At 38.3% G+C, this 12,116-nt stretch overlaps 1 protein-coding gene across 7 annotated transcripts in view; it reads left to right on the top strand.

Annotated features, from left to right (window-relative positions):
- The window catches only part of LOC143021505 (serine/threonine-protein kinase TNNI3K-like), a 36,901-nt gene extending 26,100 nt beyond the window's left edge, over positions 1-10,801 (top strand). For 4 of the 7 annotated variants that reach the window (XM_076179075.1, XM_076179074.1, XM_076179076.1 and 1 more), the window contains 4 exons: positions 690-814; positions 997-1,099; positions 4,627-4,831; positions 9,468-10,801. In XM_076179075.1, coding sequence (XP_076035190.1) covers positions 690-814; positions 997-1,099; positions 4,627-4,831; positions 9,468-9,664 — 630 coding nt within the window. In that variant the 3' untranslated portion in view covers positions 9,665-10,801. Of the gene's footprint in view, positions 1-689; positions 815-996; positions 1,100-3,759; positions 3,806-4,626; positions 4,832-9,467 lie in introns of those variants that run through there. The other 3 variants (XM_076179078.1, XM_076179077.1, XM_076179080.1) reach the window with 3 other exon arrangements.
- Positions 10,802-12,116: the final 1,315 nt, after the last annotated feature.

Here is a 12,116-nt window from a genome sequence, read left to right as displayed (position 1 = left end):
GGAGTGGTTATGTGTGAAAGATATTTTTGATGCAGCCTGAAGGGATCTCTCCCTGTCTTCTCTTTTTCTGCATGAGGGGACAGAAAGGTGGATTTGCTGATTAAATGAAGTTGCCTTGCTGTTGATGTACTGTCTCTTGCTACATTGCCAGGGCATTGGGCAGGAAATAGGTATGACCCATCATCCATGAGAAGCTAAGTTGAGAGGGAGGAAAGTTGGTAGATGGGAATGAAATGGGTGAGAGTGGGTATTTGCCTTTTGACTTGGCTATCTCCCTTGTAAGGGGGAAAAAACCTTGGTGTGTGTGTGCATGTGTATATATATATATATATATATATATATATATATATATGTGTGTGTGTGTACTGTATATATATATATATATATATATATATATATATTTATATATATAATTTTTTTTTTTTTTTTTTTTTTTTTTGTGGATGAGGCTGTTCATTATATAAAGGAATGGTAGGGTAAACCAGCTCCATCCATTGGTGCCTGCTGTGGAAGGAATGTGTCTCATTGTATTGCTAAAATGGGAGGGTTTTTTAATGGGTTTGGATGAATGTGGGGTGGGTGTAGGTTTTGATTCAACTACCCCTTTTTTGGGTGAAAGTCTTTTTGTTATATGTGTATATGTTTGTAAAGCAAAGAACTAAATATTTGTATATTATGATTTTTTTCAGTGTACAAGGTATTCCATTAAGGCTGATATATTTTCCTATGCATTATGCCTTTGGGAGCTGCTGACATCAGAACTGCCATTTTCTCACCTCAAACCAGCAGCAGCAGCTGCTGATATGGCTTATAAGTAAGTGTTTATATTGTAATGTGATTTGATGAAAATGTGTTCATCTATCCATAAAGCAAAAACTTTTCCCCTTATGAGGGAGGTAGCCAAATCATATGTGTTCATATCTGGAATAAGAATATTGTTTTTATTTTCAGTGCAATTAACTTCTAGATTGTAGAATTATTTTGTGATTTTTGTAGACACAGTCGACCACCTTTAGAGATGGCATATCCTGTAGAGATCTCAGCAATTTTGGAAAGATCATGGCATAAAATTCCAGAAGAGCGTCCAAATTTTGCACAGGTTTACTTGTGTTTTTCAAGTGATGCATGTAGTTCTTTAGCTAACATGTGTGGACTACACTAGAATATGTTGGGAGTGAATTGGTAGATTTCCCATGATTATTTTACTTCCATAATCTAGTATTTTCTTACCAAACTCTCCACCTTTACCTATTTTCTGTATTCATTCTTTACAATAACTGAAGAAACTTACACCCTGGATATAGCAAAAACCATTTGATGTCAGAAAAAAATATCTAAAAAACAATATATCATGAGTATCCTTTGAGTATAAGCACAGGACATTCTTATTTTATATACCTGTGGTGTTTTATTCTAATTTCACTTTGATATTTGGGTTTGAGTAGTGGTCAACTTTTTCACACCAGAAATATAATTGGCTGTGTGACTGCTCTGTAGGAGTGCCTTTAAAGTCCCTAAGGTATTGACTGCATGTAACTGTGCAGTTTGTGTAAGAACTGCTGTAGCCATTTGTGTGTATTTGTGATTCAGTTTATTTTAAGACATTACAAAAGTATGAGCACATAATAGGCTTGACCACAGAATCAAACTGCCCTAGATGCAACCACCACACAGAAGACACAAAGGACCTCATTCTATAATGCCCCACATTAACAATCCCTAGATAACAACACAATATTTCTTCCCTTAGTGAAGTATGGTCTTGCCTGGTACCCTTTGCCAGTTACCTAGGATTTATCTCCCTCCTATCTATCATATCCACTAATGGACAGACAGGTCTTGGGAAGAATGAAAACACAACTGCCTATCTCTAATAACACAAATTCATAGAGAGCCTATCCTCCAACAGGCTACCATTAATGTCTCTCAATAAGTACTAGAGAAATGTAGAAAAAAGAAAGAAAACGAAAAAACAATAGAATGCACAATAATGGTGGCATACATACATATACCAAGGCTTTTTCCCCCTTACAAGGGAGGTAGCCAAAAAGGAAAAGGCATAAAATCATTCCCACCCATTCCATCCCTGAATACACTCCACATCCCTCCACCCTCCCTCTCATCTTAGCACCTCCTGGATGACGGGTCATCCCTGCACCTTGTCCACTGCCCTGGGTCAGAAGCAGTGTCGCAAGACACAGCACATCCACAGCAAGGCCACTTCATTAAATCGGCAACCCCCACCTCTCCGTCCCCCCATGCATAAAGGAGAATACGGGGAGAGATCCCTTCGGGCTGCTTCAAAAATTGCTCACACATACTACCTCACCCCCCCATCCCCCCTGCCCATTCCACCTCATGCATCACAACATCATCCATATACAACCATTCTCCATTCACCCCTGTCTTCTGTCCTCTCCTGTCCTTCCTCAACAGACATTCCCCTCTTCCCCAAAGCCTCCTTCACCCCATGTAAATAAGGCATTTGATACTGTCCCTAGACATATAAAAACTTGAGACTGACATACACAACAGTGCCAAGAATTGGATGACAAACTTCTTGGCTTGTGTAAAGTGCAGAACAGCCAACTGTTATCATGGAATAACACATAGGAGTATGATACATCCATGTCATGTAAACAACACATCACAACCATAAAGACTCAATGCACTCAGATCACTTGCATGTACAACATTCAGACACAACAAAGAAACTAATACTACAGTATATAAACAGTATATTCACTCAATGATGAATTATGCGAGCCCCACATGGGCCCCTAACCTTACTAAGACACTCCACAACACCCTACAGACTATACAGAACAAAGCCCCAAAGATAAGTACATACATACATACATATACCAAGGCTCTTTTCCCCTTACAAGGGAGGTAGCCAAAAAGGAAAAGGCATAAAATCATTCCCACCCTTTCCATCCCTGAATACACTCCACACCCCTCCACCCTCCCTCTTATCTTAGCACCTCCTGGATGACGGGTCATCCCTGCACCTTGTCCACTGCCCTGGGTCAGAAGCAGTGTCGCAAGACACAGCACATCCACAACAAGATAATTACAGGCTGCAGAAATACAGCACCTACACACCATTTACACCATGAAAAGAAAGATCACCTTGACATGAGAGGCACACAAGCACTTGCCACAGCCTCCACAAACAACCCACCCACCACACTAGATAGAGAACATCCACATATGCCAAGAAACAGAACAACACCCAACCTATATTGCTCCTTAACACCAGACACCCACCTCCAGAAGCATGTCCATAATTGTATCATTCACTGCTCCATCAACAGACTGAAAGACAACACACTGCTGCATGGCTGACCCCCTAATATCCATCCCTCTGAATCCTCTCTCCCCAAGAGGACAGAGTCTGTCTGGACATGCTATGGTTCACCCACCATCCAGCTTTTATAAGTTATCAGAGGCAGCTGGATGACCACATTATGGATAACTGTCCAGGATGTAACACTTCTCCCCATACTGTATAACTCATTATAGAAGATTGCATTGTACACAGTTACACATGCCAATAACACAACATTTATTCTATAAGGGATTTGTGGGAAAATCCTGTTCCAGCCATGGCAGTCCTCAGGGAGACGGGACTGCTTGGGAATGACAACAACAACAACAAACTATCAGGGACCAAAACATTGTGCAGTGAAGCCTCCCAAGGAGCAAAACCATTATCTGGACTGTTTAACCTTTTCACAAGTGACCTTTCCATTCTAGACTAACCCCCAGGCTCCATACTCCATCTGACTCCACCACACATCAGGTAAACTGAGAAACCCTTCCTGCAACAAGCAAAAGGTTGCTGGCATGACTGTTTAGGCCACCATCTAGCTTTTAAACATGCTTTGGATGGTGACCTGTATATGGGGGAAGAAACCTTTTGTATATAGACTAACATAGAATAGGCCTGGCCACAGCATCATACAGCTCTGGATGCAGTCACCACACAGAAGACACAGAACTCCACATCATACCCTATCATACTCTCACCTTACCCAGACATCAACACAATATCTCTTCCTTGAATGGCTTGTGGTCCAATCTGGTGGACATTGTCATATACCTGGGAATTGTAGGTCATCTGAGATAGGAAACTAGGGTAGTGGATTGATTACTGCAGCTTTTGTTCCTAAAATTACCTGCATCTACATGTACCTGAAACTGTGGACAGTTTATCTCAATGGACCAACCCCCACCTCCTTTATTATGTTAAATGGAGGGTCGAGTGTACATATTTGAATGTATGAGTGTATATATAAGAAGAATGTTATGATTTTCATTTAAAGTGTTGCTGAAGTTTTTCTTTACATTTGCCAGAAATAATTTTTCCTGTTAATGTAACTGTGATAGAGGGCTTTCCATCTTTTGTTTTCTGCTGTTAGCACAAACCATTATTCTTTATTTTACATATCCATTTCCCTCTTTGGCAATTTCTAGTCATTCCTCGTGATCCTATTTAAGGAGGAGTAAATCCTAACAGTAATATGTTGATTGATTATGTGCAAGTGTATTAGATTTATTAGGAGGTCCTTTAAAAATGTGATTTTTTCCTCAGTGCAATAATATATATTATTGATTTTTCAGATAATAACTGAACTTGAAGAAATAAAAAATAACCAGAATCTGGCAGTACTTGATAATAATTCATGCCTTCATCACCATCGATACTCTCGTGCATGTTCTTCAGGCCCTTCTACTGGTACCATCTCACCCTCCGACCCAAATATGTCTGCTGACCCCAACAGCAATTCTGAGCTCTCTGGTAGGGCCCTGCGATATTATTGGAATGGTATGTGGCATGACTCACCTTGTAGCTGTTCCTTGCTAGGATATAGATTTAAGAATGACATTTTCCGGTTTGCCTCACTTGTTTATTATTTGTTTTTGTCATAAGAATATTGAATGTAAATGTTTATAAGGCCCAGTAAGTTAAATTCTGTTATGAATGTCTAGTGATGACTGCTGATAGCATGATAAGACTATAAGACTATGACTTGTAGTGACATTTTACTCCAAGAAGTATATATATTTAATGATTGTTGCCCGTAAGAACCTGTGCAGAATTTTATATCTTTGCCATTCCAATGAGAAAATGAGATAATAAGAATATATGCAACAACCTTTTCAACCATATTGTTAATAACAAGTCTCAGAATAGTTTATGCCCTTGGTCTGCAAGGTTTGTCAACTTTGATAGAGCTATTCTAACCTAGTAGTGCAAGTAAAGTTATTCAGCAGAGAACATAGGCAATGCAAGGGACAGCTACAGCCTACGCTTGGTATTGTAAAGCCACTGTAGAAATGAAATAAGTGCATTTAGTGCTTGGTGTTTGGATATGCACATTTGTCTTTTGGTGCCACATGTACATGTCCAAACATTGTGCACTAAATGTGTTTCTTTATTTTTTCTTTCTTTCTGAAATGCCTTTTATTTGCTATTTTTTTAATTAAAATTTTTCATATAAAAAGCTTGTGCCTTTTGTGTTGCTATTCTTCATTCAAAAATGCTAATAAGAAGCACCATAATGTTTTTGAATTCCATGTGAATGAAGTAAATATATAAACAAAGCCCTTTCTTCCTAATAAGGGACAAGACCAATTCAAAACAAATTAGGTCAATATGAAATAATGTATAATCCTCATTTTCAGTTTTTTAAGGTGCATAGTTCCCACAAAGTGATAAAACCTTGTTATATGTTTTCGTTTTGTGTGTCATCTTGATTGTGTGAATGTACACTGGTATTTTTAAACCCTTTGAGATGAGAGGTTTCTTTCTTTGAACTGAATAAGATTAGCTGGGATTAACCAGAACAAAATCACTAAATGGGTTACAAGGTTGGAAAGGGAGAATCAAGATGGACTTTAACTTTCTGAGGTCTGAAAGTTTCTCTGGAATTGATAAAGTTGTCTGGTTTTAGCCACAACAAAATCATTGAAATACATACTGGGCCTAAAAAGGTTAAACCAAGGTAATATGATTAAGGCCTGAAATCTTCATTTTTATGCTTACCTTATCTAAATGTTATTAATTTTTTGTGACCCATTGTATAAGGAGTCCTGTGTCCTTTCCACCAATGCATTCTGTCCATTGTGTGACAAACTTGAACAGCAGCTTTCTTGTGTAACCAGTAACCATTACTGATGATAAGTCTTTGATGATGGTATTATTTTGACCAGTTGTAACTTGTAACCTGATATTTTATACAGTGAAGATAGATGAAGAACAGTGTAGGTTTTGAATAGGGAAGGGTTGTGTAGGTCAGATTTTTACTCATAGACTACTAGAAGCTGAATACAAGAGAATTGTGTGGAAGCAGTTGAAATGAAGTGTTTGTAGCTTACATATGGAGTTATGAAGGATGTCAAAATAAGGAACTGGAAGATTCATGAATGAACTGGGATATAAATTGGATAAAGTGAAAGAATAGGACAGACCAACCTAAGGTTGCATGGTCATATGAGAATGGATGGAAGTTTTCAGCTCTCTTTATTTGAAAAGATGGAGGAAATACAAAATTAATTGGGGGAGATGTTGGGCCTGGATGTAGGGTGTTGACAAGGTTTGAAGATAGACAACAGGGGATGATTCTCTCAGATGTTAGTCTTGCAGATCCACCTCTTAAATGTACTTTTCATTAGTCCCCACATGGAGGGAGGGACCAATAGTAGGTACTTAAAAATGCCCCTGTGAGATGGGCATCAGAAAGCATCATTTCCCTACTGCCCGTCTTCAGACCCCATCAATACTCTCATCTCCATTTGGAGGTGTAGACCTCTAGCATAGAGCTGGAGGTCTTGTCAACTGGGACCCCATCATTACTAAGTCCACTCCACAGCTCTGTGAAATTGGCTTTCCTTAACTAGAACAAAATCTGTCAAATGTATCATTATGTTAAATGGATTGATGATATTCTGATTAGAATGCTTTTAGTAATGTTATACATATTTGGAACTCTTTCATTTTTTAACTCATTAGAAAACTAATACATATACCAATTGTTTTTTCCCCCTTACAAGGGAGGTAGCCAAAGTCAAAAGGCATAATGCCACTCCCACCTATTTCATTCCCACCTACTCCACTCCCATTCACCACCACTCCCTTCCTCTCTCCCTCCCTCTTTTCTTGGCTCCTCCTGGATAACAGATCATCCCTGCATCTCACCCATTGCCCCAAGTCAGAAGCAATGCACCAAGACACAGCACATCACAGCAAAGCCACTTCATTTAATTAATGACCCTCCCCCTCTGTACCCTCATGCAGAAAAAGAAAGACGGGGGGAATCTTTATGGGCTTATGATATTGGGAAGCTCACTGCCCAAGTGGTTTAACACATCACCACTTGGGTGTGAGGTTGAAGTTGAGACATATCAAGGCTGCCTGGCTGCTTGAGTTTGTAGTAAGGGTACATAGATACATATACCAAGAGCTTTTTCCCCCTTACAAGGGAGTTGGCCAAAGTCAAGAGGCATAATTCCACATCCATCCATTTCATCCCTGCCCACTCCACTCCAGTCCTATTCACCACCCTTCCCGCCCTCCTCTTATCTTGGCTCCTCCTGGATGATGGGTCATCCCTGTATCTCGCTCATTGCCCGGGGTTAGAAGCAATGCAGCAAGACAAAGCACATCCACGGCAAGGCTGCTTCATTTAATTAGTGACCCCCTTCTCCATCCCCTCATGCAGAAAAAGAGAAGATGGGAAGAAATCCCTTTGGGCTGCATCAAAATAACATTTACACATAACCACTCCCTAACCATCCCCATCCCCTTCCATGTATCACATTATCATCCATACAAAACCACTCTTCACTCACCCCCTATCTTCTGCCTTCTTCCTTCCTTCCACAACAGACATTCCCCTCATGCTCAATGCTCCTATTACCCCATCCATCCATCTCATCCTTGGTTGCCCCTTTCACATTCACTCCATCCACCTCTACCTTCCACACTTCTTTTACTAATCTTTCTTCACTCATTCTATCCATGTGTCCAAACTATCCCAATACTCTTTCATCAACCCTGTCTCCCATCTCCTTTTCCACCACCACTCAACATACTGAATCCTTTGAAACTTCTACATTCTATATTATATTAAATTCTGTGCTTCAAAAAGTTCTTCATAAGGTTGCACCATCCTAGCCTTCTCTGAGAGCAGGAATCTGTGACATAATTGAATCATTGTTAATATTAGTAGTTGAATTGGGCTTGCTGAACAAAAATAAGCTTTATGATAACCATTTCAGGAGCATTTTTTACCTGGAAATCAGAGGATCACATTGATAAATCAGTAGATATTTTAGTAATTTCTCATTAGTATTGAATTTCAGTACATGGATTTTATCAGAAAGGATTTAATAAAGCAAGTATGGATACTTTTCTTCTTTGCTCTTCCATTTCTGTATTCACCCACTGGCATGCTCTTTCTTTGCTCATAATCTCCTTGGCTTTACTTAATGTGAAGTTTGAAATATGCAAGATATGCTCCTTCCCTAGTAGTGCAAGCATCTCTTTTTATAGCTAATATGCCTACGTCAAAATCCTGTCCATTATCACATCTTATAATTTTTCTTAAGCAATATCTCATTTCTAATTTCTGATGGGTTTGTTTTGCTTTGCTTTAAACATGCCCCAAGCATATCAAGGTTATTAGTATAGTTTGTAGATATTGCTTGAATTTCCAAGTGCCTACTATATTGATTTTACTCTAATTATGTTGTCAATGAATAACTACTTTCTTTTTATAGAATCCTTTTTATCCAATTTTTGGCAACAGTTACTTTACATTGTGAGATGATATGTAAAGGAACCCAGTGTGGAAACTAATAAAAATTATACAGAGCAATGCCAGACTTCTTAAAAGGACAATTTTAGATTTGTGATATTTTAAATGGACTAATAAAGTAAAACTGAAATTGTCATTGTATTTGATAATGGTAGATAACTGCACTGTGGCAAGTTTTAGTGCCTTCCTTTTCTGCCAAATAGTAGTGTTGTTCAGGACATACCTTTTAATATAAATATTGCCTTTTGTATAACATTGTAGTTAATATTGGTAAACAATGTGCATTATTCTAAGAAGACTAAGAGATGTAATTTTTAGAGATATTCTAACTATGAGGACACATACATTTTAGATTGCTGAATTGTTGCCATTCTGGTTTCCTAAATAGTAGGGTCAAAGGAAATATTTAAGTAGCAGTAAAGCCAAGATAAGCAAGAAATACTCTCAGAAATAGTAATGAGTATTCATGGTAAATGTGTTTTAAGTAGTTTTGGTAATGGTATTGTTTACAGAAAATAGTTTCAGGAAATATTAAGAATTTTCTTGTAAGCAGTATCATTAGTGACATTGGTTTTGGTTATCTCTCAAGTAACTGGGTTGTATTTGTTTGCACTTCAAATCTATCTTTCTTTTATTTCATAGGTCATGTAACAGCTTTAAGAACACGTTGGGAACAGGAAGCCATAAGAGGCCAGACAGCTTTTAAGTCCTGCCCTCCTAGTATTGAAGAATTGAGAAGTCGAATGAATAACAATGGTTATGTGGAAGGCAACACGTACCAATATCGTATTGCTCCAGTTATCAATAAGCACCGCAAATCAATGCTGCAGAATTTTTGATGTGGTGTGCTGTATACTGTGAGGTTATTGAAGTTCTCTTTTTTAATTTATTTATTATTATTAATATTTATTTATTTATTTACTTATTTACTTATTTATTTCTAATAAAATTAGGATTCTAACTATTTTCAGTTTGAAGTGCATTGAATTAACCATTCAACACCATGTTCCACTGTACATATTGTGTCAAGGCAAATACCAAATGGTTTTTATTTAGCCAAAGATCAAACTAGGTTGAAGTTAAGGACCATTGAGCTTAATTGCTGCATCATCATTTCAACCTGGAAATATGAACCTAGATTTGTCTCAAGATAATTCTATTTGTGTACCTGTAGTGGGAAAAAGCCCATGGTATATATAGATGTATAGATAATTTGCTGAATTGTATTACTGATGTGAAAAGTAGACTATATTTGTTTATGGTTTTCCATGAAGATTATACATATGTATACCTAAAGGCCTTATAAGGGAGCTGACCTCCAAGAAGTTTACTTTAGAACTTGTCCTCTAACAGTATGGGCAGATCACCAACAACAACTGATGATCTTGTGAGGTAGTTTTGGAAGTTTATATTTCATGTATTTTACTTTTTTTTTCCTTTGTAAGTATAGGTCTCTTTGGTAGTAGGTTGATCACCTATTGGTTGTGATATACAGGTAGTTAAGATTCATAGTCAGGGTTTGTAGTTACCAGCAAGTAGTATGATCATAATCATTTTCATTCACAGTTACCACAGAGTAGCGTGTTGATATAGAATTCATAGTTGCTACTTAGGACTTATTGTAAAATGAGTGTTTAGAAAGATGCGTAAATCATTAGGAAAATAACATTATCTAGTACATTAGTAAAATTATATGAGGAAATAAGTTTCTGTGTTCATCTAAGTTAAAGAAGTGATGTTATCCTCATGTGATTGCAATTGAAATTTGTGCATATGTTGAATATTCATCAAGAATGGCATGTGGCACTTGCATTTATTATCTGGAATTAGCCAGTGCAAGACTTGCAGAGAGGTATTTTATCAGCAGACTCATCTGTTATTAAGCTATCAATTATTTCGTCAAACTTTACATAATTTAAGAGACATGACTTTTGTAGAAACGCTGATTACACATTTGGACTAAATAAATATTTTAAGAATAACGAGGCTTTCTGCATCCATTTTTGTGTATGCTTTTGAAAAGAAGGTAGGGGGGCAATGATCAGTTCCTGTACAAGATCCAAGATGCAAGAGAGAATAACCTGAGTGGCAGGGTGGTGAGGTAAACAGAAAACATTTGGAATTTTATTCACTGAAGTTCCATCCTCACCAGGATTTCTTCAGAGTGCATGAAGAAGTATTGGTAAGAGACTTAGGTGAATAGAAATACCCAACTGTTTTTTGTATTTACCTCACCACCCTGCCACTTATCTGTCTTCTATATATCAGAGAATTACGTCCCTGCAGCCCATTCCCAAAGTTTCACCTCCACCCTCGGGGCTGCCATGTATACTCCAGACTATTCCAAAGATATTTAGTTCTCACAACTTCCATTATTTATCTAGTTCCTTTTCACTTCATAAGGACTGATAACTAGTGTCTTCTCTCTTCCTCTCTTTGCTACCAGTTGGTCAACCAGTCAATCCGTTACTTCCTGTTTCTATTGTAGATCTACAGCCCCCAGGTAATTAGCAACAGATTGACCCAGGAGTCACAGCTTACTCATCTGTATAATTACTTAACCAAGAGGTCTCTAAGAGGGAGAAAAGGGTGGTGGATGGGAGTGGGTAAGTGCTTGGCTACCTCTCTTATAAAGGGGTAAAAGTCCATGGGATATAGATAGAAGAGGTCTCTGTGACAAATCCATACATGTTGCAAAGTACATGTACAAAGACCACAAGTCCATAGAGTTAAAGATAAGATAGGATTCGGGGAGCTCACGTCAGGAACCGCTTTGCAGGACCCGTGACTGTCACATATGCTCTTTGTGTTTGCACAACTTGGGTCGGTGGCAGGCACTGACTGTCGAAGGGATTCAAACCTCGGCCCAGTAGGTTAGTAGCAAGTTAGGAGGAGCTCGGTGGGCTTCGGCGGCACAGTTTGAGGCGACTTGGGAATCGATATGACAAAGATGTTCAGTATGGAAGAGGACAATTGATAAAGGAAGGCAAGGGAAATGAAAAAGGGCGTGGTCGACGACGGAGAAAGGAAGCATTCGAAACGAGAGAAGCAAATGTATGACAAAGTGAGACATAGTGAATGTAGAGAGAGATACCAGAAATGGGACAGAGAAGTGAGGACAAGAGAAAGAGAGGTAAGAAAAAAAATACAAAGGAGAGTTGGGCTTGTATATTAAGAAAAGAAGAAGAAAAATCCTTTGCATCGAAAAGGCACGATTGGTGTTGTGCCATCCGAAATTCAGCCTCCACCATTTGGAGCGTCAGTTTAAGCTCACTTGGGATATATTCCACA

Source organism: Oratosquilla oratoria, chromosome 42, assembly GCF_046742065.1.
Source record: "Oratosquilla oratoria isolate Oo_2021 chromosome 42, ASM4674206v1, whole genome shotgun sequence".
In the NCBI taxonomy this organism is placed as follows: Eukaryota; Metazoa; Arthropoda; class Malacostraca; order Stomatopoda; family Squillidae; genus Oratosquilla; species Oratosquilla oratoria.
Note: the sequence above shows the minus strand (reverse complement) of the source record. Positions and strands in the feature narration are given on the sequence as shown.